At 44.0% G+C, this 14,751-nt stretch overlaps 1 protein-coding gene and 1 non-coding gene across 2 annotated transcripts in view; both read left to right on the top strand.

The window, feature by feature from the left end:
* Positions 1-1,645: 1,645 nt before the first annotated feature.
* BPHL (biphenyl hydrolase like) overlaps positions 1,646-14,751 on the top strand; it is a 35,974-nt gene continuing 22,868 nt past the window's right edge. The window contains exons 1-4 of the mRNA XM_006735689.3: positions 1,646-1,876; positions 8,757-8,860; positions 11,240-11,406; positions 13,476-13,629. Coding sequence (XP_006735752.2) covers positions 1,770-1,876; positions 8,757-8,860; positions 11,240-11,406; positions 13,476-13,629 — 532 coding nt within the window. The 5' untranslated portion in view covers positions 1,646-1,769. The remainder of the gene's footprint in view (positions 1,877-8,756; positions 8,861-11,239; positions 11,407-13,475; positions 13,630-14,751) is intronic.
* LOC145723202 (U6 spliceosomal RNA) lies at positions 4,974-5,075 on the top strand. The gene has a single exon (XR_014148098.1). It is a non-coding gene; the product is annotated as a U6 spliceosomal RNA (small nuclear RNA).

Genomic DNA, 14,751 nt, shown 5'->3' with positions numbered 1-14,751 from the left:
CCCACCAAAGGTTTCTGAAAGTCAGATGATAGTAATCAGCTGAAATGTATTTCTCTTTCCTTCTATGCGGGAAACTGATATGTCACATTTATGTTGAGAGAATATTTTTGCATAATCCATTTTTAGGCCCGCCTTGCCTTTATGGCTCAAGAAACTCAAATGGCCAGTGGGGATACTGCAGGTATCAGAACTTTCCATGGCTGTAACACTTTAAAGAGCACTGTGTGTATAGGACTATTTACAATAGAAGGGTCTCATGGAAGAGGAAGAATGTGATATGCAAGGAAGCCTCAGCTATCCTGGATAATTGGAGCCAAGGCTAAACAGTGACCGTAAATCTGCCAGTTATTTCCAGTTAAGTCAGAGTGGTAGCCAGAATTACAGCGGTAGTTTTTTCTCCACTGAATTGTGAATTGCAGGTAATGTTTATAATCTTTAGAAAGCTGCAATTATATGATCTGAAGAAGAAAAATATTTTAATTGTGATAAAATACAAATAAAACTTACCATCTTAACTTCTAAGGAGATAGTTCAGTGGCATTAAGTACACTCACAGCCTCGTGCTACCACCACCATTTCCAACTCCAGAACTCCTTTCATCTTACAAAACTGAAACTCTGCCCCCATTAGGCACTAACCCCCCATCCTCCCCTTCCGGCATCCCTTGGCAAACCACCTTTCTACTTTGTCTCTTTGAATTTGCCTACTCCTCATATACATGAAATCATACAGTATTTGTCCTTTTATGACTGGCGTATTCACTTAGTATAATGTCCCAATGTTCATATTATGACGTATGTCAGAATTTCCATCCTTTTTAAAGAACAGTATTCTATTACATGTATACACATTTATACCTTCATCCCTTCATTGACATTTGGGTTGCTTTCCACCTTTTGGCTGTTGTGAATAATGCTATGACCATGGGTGTATAAATATCTTTGAGACACTGTTTTCAATTCTTGAGGGTATATACCCAGAAGTGGAATTGCTGGATCTTATGGTAATTCTAGGTGTAATTTTTTAAGGACCCACCATGCTGTTTTCCACCGCCACTGCACCATTTTACATTCCCACCAGCGGTGCACCGGTTCCAATTTCTCCACATCCTTGCCAATACTTACTATTTTCTGGTTTGTTTGTTTGTTGACAATAGCTATACCAATGGATGTGAGATGGTATGAAGGTAAATTTTAATCCCATCATTCTTAGAAGCAAATGCATTTCACCTCACCGATAGCTGCCAGCCTGAAGCCCCCCTTCTCTCTCCCATCCCTCCGGAGCCCCTCCTCACCATCCACTCCCTGAAAGATGGGCGGATGGGAGCAGTCCTTGAAAGGACCAGTCACCGTGGCGACGAGCGGGGCAGAGCCCACTGGGACGTGCTCCTCGTGAGCCAGAGCTGGCACCCCGAGAGGAGACGATCTGTGTTGCAGGGCCCGTGGGACCCCAAGCCCCGTTTCTGTCAAGGGTCAGAGACAGCCCAGCGGGCTACGCGGCCGAGCACCTCAGCGTTGACAACGGTAGGCTGGCGGAAGGGGACCAACGCCTCCATCTCCCGGCTGAAGTCCCGGCGCAAGCATGTTCCCATGCAGCCCCGCGGAGCGGGCCCTCGGCGCATGCGTGTTTCCTAGAGACTCAGCCAGCGGGCCAAGGGCAGCGGGTGGGGAGAGGCGCCGGCTTGTTCTCCTGCGGCGCTGCCGGGCCCTCCCGGGGCAGTGGGTGGATCCCGGCGCAGGCGCGCTCCGAGGCTGGGCGCCACTGTGATCATGGATGCGGCGCCAAACAGCTCGGTTTTGCGGCGTCTGCGGATCCTCCTGTCAGCTCTGAAGCCCGGGAACCCGGTCCCTCGTGCCGGGCCTGCAGCCGCATTCGGGTAATGCTGCCCGCTTCCCTCCGGGGGCCCGCGCGGCCAGGTCCGCGCTCTGGGGGGCGGCGGGAGAGGGGCGCGCTAGCTGGGGGGCAGGCTGGGCGGTGCGAGTAGCGGCCGTGGACGCAAGGTCTCCGCCTTCTTGCCCTTACACGGCGACCCGGAGCCTGCGCGACGTGGGTGCACGGGAGGCGGTGGGGCTGTCCTCCACCTCTGCTACTCCGGGACTGAGCACTTCAGCCGTGCATCGGCTTCAGTTCGGTGACTCTGGAGCCTTAAAGGACTTGGTGATGGAGTTCAAGCCCTTCATTGTGCAGACGAAAGAGACCCAGGGAGGTAACGTAATTTGCTCTCAGCCACAGACACTCTCACGACAGAGGTTAGAATCCCAAACTCTTCATTCTTATTCGTTGCTCTGCCCAGTCTCTTCACACCTTCAGGACTCTGATCTCTCATGCTTCTTGTATTAAAAAAAAAAAAAAAAAAAACAGCCTGAGAATGTCCGTGACCTGTTAGCTCTCATAGTCCCGGGTCCGAAGTCCCTGCGTTGTCTTTTTTTTTTTTGCTGATTTTGAACTTTAATGTGCAAAAGGACCATCCTGAGCACCTGGGAAAATTCAAAATCTTGGCCTGACTCTGAGGTTCTGATGTAGCCGGAAAGGCCAAGAATCTGCCTTTTTCTTTTCTGACTCCCTATCCCCCATCCTCACATATACTTTGAGATAAAAAAACAAAACTAGATTAATCTCAGACCTACTGTCTTAAAAATGGGTGCCCTTGGTCCCAAGAGACACTAAGCAGAAAATGTGGTTATAGCGGCATGAGGCTTGCTCTACTTTATTCCCTATACACCTACCTGTAGACTTTACACACAAACGTACACAGGGCATGTATGCAATTAACTGGTGATGAGTCAGTTCCATTTATGACTAGGGAAAGTCAAATCCTAAATGGGTACCTGGTATTTAGAACTTCAGTTGATCCAATGGGGAAACTTCTCATTTGAAAATTTAATTTGGAAGGAGAAGGGAAAAATCTGACCAACTTTAAATTTTGTTGTGATTAACTAGTTCCTGAGTTTCATATTTGATTTAAGTTCTTTTTTATTATTATTTTAGAACTTTTAGATTTTCAGGACTATTTTAATATAGGTGGAAAAATAGGTCAATGTTCACAGCTCTATAAATAAACATTGAAAAATGGCAATTTATCCAGTTTCCTATTTGCAGAAAGAGATTGAAATAAGGTTACTATGTACCAATACCCAAGTTAAGATAGGTTATTTAATGGTTGCAGGAAGGCCTCATCCATTTAGTGCAAATCATTCTTCCTAAAGTATCTCTGAAAGACAGGTTTCTCTGGATTTTGAATTGCCATTTTGTAAATGCAGTTGCAAGTTGATATTACATGTAATCAGAGAAAACCAGCAGTGGTATTGGTTGATCCTGAAATGAAGCTGCAGCCCAATATAAGTAGGTGAAAGCACCACTTTAAGACCTTTGTTTCAAAACAGCCAGTACCCAGCCTACACTTGAGTTGTATTCCAAAAGCTTGTTTTGTCTGTAATTTGGAACTCTGGCTCTTTTTTATTTTATAATCTGTAAACTGCTTTGTTCCAGGATCAGGTAAAAAAAATAATAGTAATAAAAACCTAACAACCTGCCAGAAGAAAAATGTCTTCTGAGTTCACCTTGGGTTGTTCTGCCTGAGAATCAGAGACCCTCCTTTCCCCTGGCACCTGCCACCACCTTCTTTCTGTCTGGCAGTCAGGGTGGGTGGGGCCCTGGGGCCAGAGCCTCATTGGGAGACTTTGTTCAGCCTTGACCTAACAGAAAGAACATGGATTCTGGTGTTTACATGGCTGCATTGCCACGTCCTAGCTGCACAAATGTGAGCAAGTTACTTAACCTCTCCGAGCCTAGTGCCTTGCAGAATTGTTCTGAGGATTAGAGACAATATATGTAAAGGGCCTGGAATATAATAAGAATTCACTAATTCGTAGCTACAATTAGTACTGATACAGATTAGTAATGCAGTGTGTAAAAGATGCAAAGTAAGTCATCAAAATTCATTTAATTCCAAGCCCTACGGGTAGCTCCTACTTTATTGTAGCTAATGGTTACTTTGGAAAAAATATACAAAAAAAAAAAAATAGCTGAACATCAGATATACGGAGAATATGTAGGACTTTCAAAGTGAGGATGTATTGTGTTAATTGGCTCCATTTTTATTTCTAAGCAAAGGGCAAAATGCCAAAGGCGCTGATGTCAGACATTACCAGTAATATGACTGGGGCAAGTTGTCTAGAAACTCTAATCCTCAGGTTTCTCAATGGTAAAATTAGGGTAAGTGTATGTACATCACATAGCAAAACAAATGAGGTAAGTAAGCTCTCAGTAGAGTTCATTATTTAGCTTAATAATGAAACTAAATGTTAGTTTGTTTTCCCCAAGTTGTTAGATTCTTGAAGGAAACTTTCCTTCTTGGAAAGGAGCAGCTCAGCCCCCTCAATCAGGAAGTTATTATCATTGTATTGCTTGTGACCTCCTTCCCCTTTCACAAAATTGCTTATCCAGCTTCCCCGAAAAAGAAAGGGACAAATATGAAGTAAGGCAATTTTAGGTGAGCAGGCCTTCCTACAGGCTGTTTTTATTTATTTATTTTTTTTAAAGATTTTATTTATTTATTTGATAGAGACACAGCGAGAGAGGGAACACAAGCAGGGGGAGCGGGAGAGGGAGAAGCAGGCTTCCCGCTGAGCAGGGAGCCCGATGTGGGGCTCGATCCCAGGACTCTGGGATCATGACCCGAGCCGAAGGCAGACACTTAACGACTGAGCCACCCAGGCGCCCCCTACAGGCTGTTTTTAATAGGGAGTTAGGATTTTCTTTTTCTTCTACAAGAAATTAACTCAGTACAGTCATTCTCAACTTTGGTTGAGAATCTCTCAGGGAATTTAAAAAATATGGATGCCTGTGTCCCACCCCAGAGATTTTGCACCCTGGGCATCTGGAGATTTAAGCATGCCAGATGATTTAAATCTAAATTTGAGCTTCCCACTAAGACAGTGGGAAGCTGGAAATGCTCTCATAAAAAGGGGCATGTTCACTTCGGCAGCACATACACTAAAATTGGAATGACACAGAGATTAGCACGGCCCCTGTGCAGCGATGACCTGCAAGTTCGTGAGGCGTTCCATATTTAAAAGGAAATGAAAGGAAAGGAAAGGAAAGGAAGAAAGGGAAGGGAGGGAGGGAGGGAGGAAGGGAGAGAAAAGAAAGCACATGCCAGGGCTCTACCCCAATCATTGAGTGATAGTCTCCCGGGATTGTCCTAGGCAGGTATATTTTTAACTCCCCACAGGTGATTCTAACAAGCATACCTGCTTAAGAACACGTGGGTTAGAGAAGTGAAGTGATTATTAGGGAGAAAGTGGTGCTAAAGACGGATGGACACCCCAAAGGAAAGATTCATTTTTGGTCTTTAAATTTTCTGAAGTTTTCTATCCTCTTTCCTGTGTGAGAGTTTGGGAAATTTGGTGTCTTGATTGTGGCTCAAGTAATATGCACATTTCAGGGCCATTGAAGGCCTGGTCTCTCCACAGCCCAATTTTCTTTCAACAGACACATAATGAGGCTTGAACTACTGTCTTAAGAGTCCCTTGCTAAGCTGGAGAAAAGAATGCTTTACTCATTTCAGTGGTCTTCTATTGATGATAAATGAATCATTCAGTAAATGTTTCAGTAACTTTTTTTCATTCAATAACTTTTTTTAATAAAATTTTTTCTTACATTTGAAATTGATTTGCTTTGATTTACTTTTGTTCAAAAACAGTTCTCTGTCCTGTTTCCCCAACCTGAAGATTGATAAGGGATTTTTGGCAGCCTCCATTAACCCCAAGGGGTGGGCTGATGTGATAGTGGCAGGAACCTCTGGTGTGGGGACACATAGGATGTTGATGACAAGGCACCGGGGTCATCTTCTTTCCCTTTACCCTAGCGCAGACCCCCTCAGCATTCAGCCCAAACCTTGCTCCCTTTTTGCCCCCACACTCCTGCCAGGCTGAACACTGCCTTGTCCCTCCCACTGAGCAGGGAACCCTATACGGGGCTGGATCCCAGGACCCTGGGATCATGACCTGAACTGAAGGCAGACACTTAACCGACTGAATCACCCAGGTGCCGAGGACCTCCCTTGCTCCCAGGCCTTTGATCATGCTATTTCTTCTAGAAGCACCCTCCCCACCACATTGTTTTTTGTTTTTTTTTTAAATTTTACGGCTCTTGGAAGTTCAATTCAAATGCTACTTTTTTCACTCTTCTCCAGATACCTCTACTCAACGCAGGACGGTCTCTGTCTCTCTCTAAAACCATCTTCAAAGTCTTCTGCCTTAGTAACCCTGCCCTGACATTGAGCTCCCATTATGCTAAATTCTAGACTACATGGTTTTGTTTTTACCTTCATCTTGGGCAACCAAAAGATGGGATAGGGTTAATGGGGAAAAAAGTTTGGAATGGGGAACCAAAACACAAATACAGCAAAGCGCAAAGGGAAGTAGAGGTTTTTTGCAGAAGAAACTTGGGAATGATCATGAAAGCTGAAGGAAAGGACGCCTGGGGCCCCTGAAGAGTTGCAGACAGCGAGAGTCAGCAACACCCAGCCACGAAAACCCACTGTCTTGGACATTGAGAAGGATGCTGTGGGGAGTGGGGTTCCTCTCTTTGTATGTGACATCCTCACTGCACAAAATGATTCTTTTTTTTTTTAAAGATTTTATTTATTTATTTGAGACAGAGAGAATGAGAGAGAGAGAGAGAGAGAGAGAGCACATGAGAGGGGGGAGGGTCAGAGGGAGAAGCAGGCTCCCCGCCGAGCAGGGAGCCTGATGCGGGACTTGATCCCGGGACTCCAGGATCATGACCTGAGCCGAAGGCAGTCGCTTAACCAACTGAGCCACCCAGGCGCCCCACAAAATGATTCTTACAAGCATGTCCTTGAATGCTTCAAGGAAGGGAGCCCCTCAAAAATCTTCAGGGCATGAGGTATAATAAAGGTACACGTCATCATTAACATGAGCCGTGTGAATGCTGGTCATCTCTAATTAGGAGCTGCCTCATTCCCGTGTGGTGAATATGGGAAATCCTACTAACAAGTTCCAGCCGTGCTCCTTGTGCTGGCCTCAGTCATAACCTTCCAATCTCTTATGTCTTTATCTTCTCTCCTGCTAGATTGTGGGCAAAAATAAATATGTCAATAAATGTTTGCGGAAATGAATCTTTATTACCAGAGTATTATTTGCCTTTATCTGGATCCTGGAGCCACCTTAACAATCAAAATGAATGACTCCAAAGAATAGGACTTGGCACTGTCCGTATGATACCACTCTTGCTCAGTGGTTTTATTTTTGCTCCTCATGACTTTCTATAGATAAGGAGCTTATAGTTAGATCAGGCTTTATTACCACCCAATTCTGTCATTTTTGCAGAAATTGTGTTAAGACTTAATGTACCTGCATTCAACACATTCGTTTCTGCATTCTCATTTGAAATTGGTGACAAGAGGAAACCAAAGAGGAAAGAGGACCTCATTTTTTAAAAAAAGATTTTTATTTATTTGAGAGAGCATGAGTGGGGGGTGGGGGGCAGAGGGAGAGGGAGAAACAGGCTCCCCACTGAGCAGGGAGCCCTATACGGGGCTCGATCCCAGGACTCCGGGAGACACTTAACCAACTGAGCCACCCAGGTGCCAAGGACCTCATTTTTTAAAAAACGCTTCATTTCCATAAGCCATTTTAACTAATTGCAGAGAGGTAATAGGGGTAGAGAGTACGTAAAAAAAAGGGGGGCAGTGGTTAATTTAAATTCCTTAACATTCTGCCGGGAGCAGAGGAGCACCTCCGTCCAGCATCTGTCCTGGTGTGCCAAAATGTCCCTTCCGCAGGTCACCCAGCCACCTGGGAAATTAGTGGGGAGGCTGTTAGAGCCTGATGCAGGAGGCTTGTATGTGCTTATCGCTGTGTATCCCCACACAGTCATTCTGGAGCTTCTGGAAGAGCCACAGAGGAGAGTTTCATCCGAGCAGGACCCTTGATATGGTTGGCGCAAGCATCAGGCAGAACAGATAGGGCAGAAGTCCTGCCCGCGGCACTCTGCTGTGCCAACATGTCTAGTTAGGTGCTATGTCATGGGAGGTGTTGGGCCAAGGAAGGTCAGCGGCACAGGGAGGGCTCTTGAAGCTAATGGACCTGCATGTTTAACAACACAAATACTTCAACGTATTAAAAACCAGGCTGGCCATAGCAGTGCAGACAGGCGTTCCTGCCAAGAGCCCTTCTGCGGCTGGCCAGAGAACATGAGAAGCCATGTGCCTAAAGGACTGCCTAGGGACCAAGGCCTTTTCTGAGGACTCCTGAGACCAGCCTCACCCTTAGGGACACCGCCAGTGCAGCTGAAGGCCCAGGTCGCCCCTCTAGATCTGCTAAGGTCCTGACAAGTGGCTCCAGGCTCTGTGTCCTGGTTGCTCAACCTCACATGTCATTGTGTGAAGCTCTTGTGTCAGCCTGCACCTTGGCACCACTGGCTTCCAGCTCACCAGGTATGTGCCCTTGGGGGTGTATGGCCATTGATTTCATTAACCTCTCAGTACTTTTGTAGGGTAAGCCCTGGGCTGGCGCTGTAGGATATTCAAACATGAAGGCACAGTTCAGATCTGCAGTCTAGTAAGCGGTCCCCTTTTAGGTTTGGAAAACTTAAGCACAACTCAAAGGAATCCAAGAAGCCTGAGAAGGGTACTGGAGTTGACTCGGGTATATAAAAGGGCAGTTTGGTCATACTACGTTTGTACTGCTTAGTAATCATTCTTTGGGGGTGGGGTTTTTCTCTTTCAGCACCTCCGTAACCTCTGCCAAAGTGGCTGTGAATGGTGTCCATTTGCATTATCAGCAGGCTGGAAAGGGAGAGCATGCAGTCCTGCTGCTTCCTGGAATGTTGGGTCTGGAAGTTTTTAATGGAATTTGCATGCTGTGTAGTCTATGATGCATTCACATTATTAGATGCCAAATATTGATTATTAATTTTAGTGCTTTGCTAAATGCTTTAATATTTGCTACAAATTTAAGTGATTCAGAAAAGAAGGATAACTTTCTACTATATGTATTCTTTATTCCTTTAAATACCCAGTTTGTTTGTTTGTTTTTTCTCATAGAGTTATACTGTGTAGTTACCTACAATTTGGGAGGATGACAGGGGTCAAGGAAAGGGGTGTGGGCAGAAGGATGGATAAAGGCAGGAGATGAGCTACTGACCAACCATCCCAGTGTGCCTGGAATTGAGGGGTTCCAGGATGCAAGACTTCCAGTGCTGGAAGATGGATTGATCACCCTGTTGCAGTTGATTATATGCTCAATTAAAATACGAGCTAAGAACAAGACTTAATTTAAAGCCTTTTTGGAAGTCAAAATTAGATTGGCATGAATGGAGCATAGTAAAGCCGACTGGATCCCAATTTTATCTTTCAGATAAGTAATTTACATGTAGACAGCTCAGGGCGATAATGTCCAGTGATCCAGGACACTCAAATTTGGTTTTAAGGATTTTAGTAGTTAAATAATACCAATATATACTATTTCCTTATGATTTTTTTTCTTCTAAAAGTAAAATGCTAAAATGCCTTTCCAAACTTATATACACATATATATGTGTGTGTGTGTAAAAAACATATATGTGCAAAAAACATATATATACAATATATATATTACACATTATATACACACATATATAAGCTTTTTTAAGTAGGCTCCATGCCCAGCGTGGAACCCAGCATGGGACTCGATTTCACAACCCTGAGGTCAAGACCTGAGCTGAGGGATGCCTGAGCGGCTCAGTCGGTTAAGCAGCTGCCTTTGGCTCAGGTCATGATCCTGGAGTCCTGGGATCAAGCCCCGCGTCGGGCTCCCTGCTCGGCAGGGAGTCTGCTTCTTCCTGTGACCCATCCCCATCTCATGCTCTCATTCTCTCTCTCAAATAAATAAATAAAGTCTTAAAAAAAAAAAAAAAAAGACCTGAGCTGAGATGCAGAGTTGGATGCTAAACTAACTGAACCACCTGGGCACCCCTCCATTTATATTTTTGCCTTAGGTTTTCTGAATGATTTACCTGATGGTGAGAAAGGTAGATCTTCCCAGGAAGAATGGTGGTCCTTGATAATGTTAAATGATCCTGTACCATCTTAAAAAACATTTTGTAATAATAGCTAGTTTATCAAGCAAGATGTTTAGGTGGCCTGAGCTACAAGCCCTTAGAAACTAAGCGGACTTTAAAAACTAAATGCGGACTTGCTCCTGGACTGGGCTCCTTGAGAGTCTGGCCTTCCGGGCCACACGCAGTAGGTGTGTGCGCACAGTGGCCGTGACCTCGTGGGCAGGCTGGGAACTGCCAGTCAGTTCCACTACAGGCTCAAGAATGTGGTTCTGCTTGTTACCATGCTGCTGTTTGAAACAAGCTAATCTGATTTCTTCCCTCCACACCCTGCCCTCCCCCTCATTTTAGAGTTTTAGTTGAGTTTTCTGGTGTTCACTTATAACCAGAAAATAAATCTCCAGGGCTGTTCACATTAGCCTAGTAGAAAACACCTGGGAATTTGGGGCACCTGGGTGGCTCAGTTGTTAAGCATCTGCCTTCGGCTCAGGTCATGATCCCAGGGTCCTGGGATCGAGCCCCACATCGAGCCCCACATCGAGCCCCGCATCGGGCTCCCTGCTCAGCAGGAAGCCTTCTTCTCCCTCTCCCGCTCTCCCTGCTTGTGTTCCCTCTCTCGCTGTGTCTCTCTCTGTCAAATAAATAAGTAAAACCTTAAAGACAAAAAAAAAAAAAAAACACCTGGGAATTTAGAATTCTACTTTGAATAACTTGGACCAAATCTCATAAATTTGTTGACAGATAATATTGAGATATCTCTCATTTGTAACAGTCACTTTTTAGAAAGAAAGAAAAAAATCACCCAGAAACATATCATATCAGTAAGTCAATTTCTATGCAGTTTCATGAATTCCTTTTTTTAAATTAAAAGAAAATTTTTTTTAAGGAAGATTAACTGGGAAAGTATCAAAAGTAGTAACACAGGACCAAATGAATCCTCAAAGTAGCCACTAGGAGGAGACAAAAGGCAGGTCTGAACACCAGGAAAGGAAGTCAGCCTCCCGGTAAATGGATTTTATCATCACAAGGCTACTTTGCTGACTGCATCCTGCTGTCTAACTTTGAGTAGAAACTAGTTAGTTTGTTTTAAAATTGTAGTTGTTTCTGCTTTTACTGTAATGTGCTTGAAATAATGAAATCATTCACCTGAGGGTAACTGAGTGGCTTTTTTTAGGAAGTGGAGAGACTGATTTTGGACCCCAGATTAAGAACCTAAATAAGAAGCTCTTCACAGTGGTTGCGTGGGATCCTCGAGGGTATGGACACTCCAGACCCCCAGATCGAGATTTTCCAGTGGACTTTTTTGAAAGGGATGCAAAAGATGCTGTTGATTTGATGAAGGTGGGTCTCTTAGGGAAGAGCCCAGAGAAAGGAGGATGGCTGGGCCTGTCTTCGTCTATTTTGTTTTTGTGTTTTTTTTAATTTCTTTAAGGGTAATACCGTGTAATTCCTACAGACAATTCAGGGAGTTCAAATAGGTATGAATTTGGAAGTAGAAATATCTCACAATCCAACTATTTAGAGATACTGCTGCTATGACTTTGAGACTCTGCCTTCCCAGCCCATCTTTTTTTTTTTTTTTTTCCAATTTAGTTAACATATAGTGTATTATTAGTTTCAGGGGTAGAATTTAGTGATTCATCAGTTGCATATAACACCCAATGCTCATTACATCAAATGCCCTCCTTAATGCCCATCACCCAGTTACCTTATCCCCCCACCTACCTCCCCTCCAACAATCCTCAGTTTGTTTCCTAGAGTTAACATCTCTTATGGTTTGCTTCCCTCTCTGCTTTCATCTTATTTTATTTTTCCTTCCCTTCCCCTATGTTGATCTGTTTTGTTTCTCAACTTCCACATATGAGTGAGATCATATGGTATTTGTCTTTCTCTGACTTATTTCACTTCGCATAATACCCTCTAGTTTCATCCATGTCATTGCAAATGGCAAGATTTCATTATTTTTGATGGCTGAGTGATCTTTCATTGTATATTTAGGCCACATCTTCTTTATCCATTCATCCATTGATAGACATCTGGGTTCTTTTCATATTTTGGCAATTGTGGACATTGCTGCTATAAACATTGGGGTGCATGTGCCCCTTTGAATCACTATGTTTGTATCCTTTAGATAAATACCTAGTAGTGCAATTGCTGGATGGTAGGGTAGTTCTATTTTTAACTTTTTGAGGAACCTCCATACTGTTTTCCAGAGTGGCTGCACTAGCTTGCATTCCCACCAACAGTGCAAGAGGGTTCCCCTCCAGCCAATCTTATTTCATATATAAATACACAGTTTTGTATTGATGGCATCATACTTATACATAATGTTTTTCCAAACTACTGTTCTTTGAACAATTTGTCAAGGAGATACTTCCATGTTAATAAATAATAAGTTTATTTAAGTCTTAAAATAGTCACACAGTATTCCATTGTAGGGATGTACTGTTTTATTTCACCTATCTCTAATGGTAGATAAATAATCAAATTTTTAAGTTGCCTTTTTTTGTTATTAGAAATAGTGCAGTGAACATTGTTTTGTCCATGGACATTTTAGTTCTTTTATAAACAGTGTTGGTGTGGACACCCCTGGACCTGTCTCCGGATGCACGGGTGCAGGAGTTCCATACATATTAGGGGATGTTGCTGGGTTATAGAAGATGCAAATGTTCCTTTTACAAGATAGTGCCAAATTATTATCCATGCTACTTACAGCCATGTATAGTCCCATCAGTATCTTGGACTGATATTTGTTAAATCTTTCAAATTCCAGGTCATTCTGTTTTTACTTCTAGGCAGCATCTCTCCGATGTCATCTTTGTTCAGTTTCCCTAACATGTTTTCAGAGCCTGGTTGATTTAAGGACTAACATAACCTCCCCGTGACACCATTCTCCTCCAGCCCGTTCTTCCCACAGTTGCAGTCAGTGGTTTTATCAGATGTGGTGACTTCATTCCATCCAGTAAATATCAAGTTTCCCTCTCTAATCTGCATTACTATTCTCAAAGCCTTCGCTCAGGCGTGGGTGTGCATGCACATGTTACTTGTCATTTCCAAGGACAGCTGATCGCCACTGTTTCCAGAGTCTGTCCAACCAGAAGATGTAGTTCCCTCATTAATTCAAAACAATACTATGTACTTAGGGGTTTTTTTTAAATTCAATTTAATGAACATATACTGCATTATTAGTTTCAGAGGTACTTAGGATTTTACGACACTTAGATTTACACCAAAACTAATGGAGAAAAAAACATTTGCGTCATCAAATGGTGGATTCTAGGATTTTTCTTTAATTACCAACAACTGCTCCAAACCTCACAGCTGTATTGATTTTGACAACTGTCAGGGGATTCTTTTAGCAGAGAGGAGCAATCAGCTGTGCTATGTGCATTTCACTGTATTCCTCGCAGACGCTGAAGTTTAAGAAGGTGTCCCTGCTGGGCTGGAGTGATGGTGGCATTACATCTCTTATTGCAGCTGCAAAATATCCATCGTTCATCAACAAGATGGTGATCTGGGGAGCCAATGCCTACGTGACTGATGAAGATGAGAAGATTTATCAGGGTAGGTCTCACTAATCGGAGATGTCATGACAAGTGGTACCCTTGCTCTCCCCTTCTCAGGACTTGCTTCAATCCGTATTGACAAATCCTGTCTTGTCTGCGTCCAGTTCTCAGCTCTGAGGTAGGAAAAGCCATGAGTTCTCAGAAAAGTCCTACAGTTTAACCAGCCTGTGTTTTAACGCTTCCTGTTTGCAGGAGCGACACCTTCGTGACTCAGGAAAAGGTCCTAGAAAATCCGCGTTCACATTTCCGACTACTGATAGTGAACTTCAAGGAGGGAGGGCTTGATGGAAAGTGTTTTTCATAACCTCTTTTTAAATTATGGGAGCGTAAAAAGGAATATTGTTTGAATATTCAAAGGAATATTGTATTCAAAATTATGGGAGCGTAAAAAGGAATATTGTATTGAAACCTTATATTTTGATAAAGAAATTCTGTGCTGTTCACATTTCATAAGGTTGTCCTTGAAGCTTATCTTTGAAGGTTTTAGAGGCAGAAGAACGGGGACCAGCAAACTTAGAGCCTGTGGGCCAAATCCAGCCCATCTGTTTTTGTAAGGCCGGGCACAGATGGAGAAGGCCAGCAGCGGCAGCCCTAGAGATCAAGTGGGGCGCCCCCTCCATCCCCGTTTCCTCCTCTGTGCCCAGAGTTGCTGCCCAGGGCATGTGCTGGTAGCAGCTTACAAACTGGTGACTGCTGGCTCTTCCCAGGCACCCAGCTATGGGATTGCAGGCAGCAACTGAGGACTCGCTTAGCCTCCAGCAAGCTGACCAAATTGAAACTGCTTGGCTCTCGGGAGGAGAGGAGGACACATCGGGATCTCGGGGTGTGGCAAAAAGCAAAACTGCCCTGGGGTACCCCCCCACCACCACCTGCCGGCCTGACCCACCAGGACCCTCTTCTTCAGTCTGGTGGCTTTTGATCTCAAGTATGTCTCTCCTGGATCCCAGATGGTCTGGTCCAGGCAGTTGGGGTCAAGTGGGTCAGAAGTCTCTCACCGTAAATCTACCTACCTAATACCTTTGATTTGCCTCTTGGCTCGCAAAGCCAAAAATACTCTCTGGCTCTTGACAGAAAACATTTGCAGACCCAGGCACTAGAATATGACAAGTCTAGTTTTATT

Source organism: Leptonychotes weddellii, chromosome 8 (genome assembly GCF_054177405.1).
Source record: "Leptonychotes weddellii isolate Sample4059 chromosome 8, ASM5417740v2, whole genome shotgun sequence".
NCBI lineage: Eukaryota > Metazoa > Chordata > Mammalia > Carnivora > Phocidae > Leptonychotes > Leptonychotes weddellii.
Note: the sequence above shows the minus strand (reverse complement) of the source record. Positions and strands in the feature narration are given on the sequence as shown.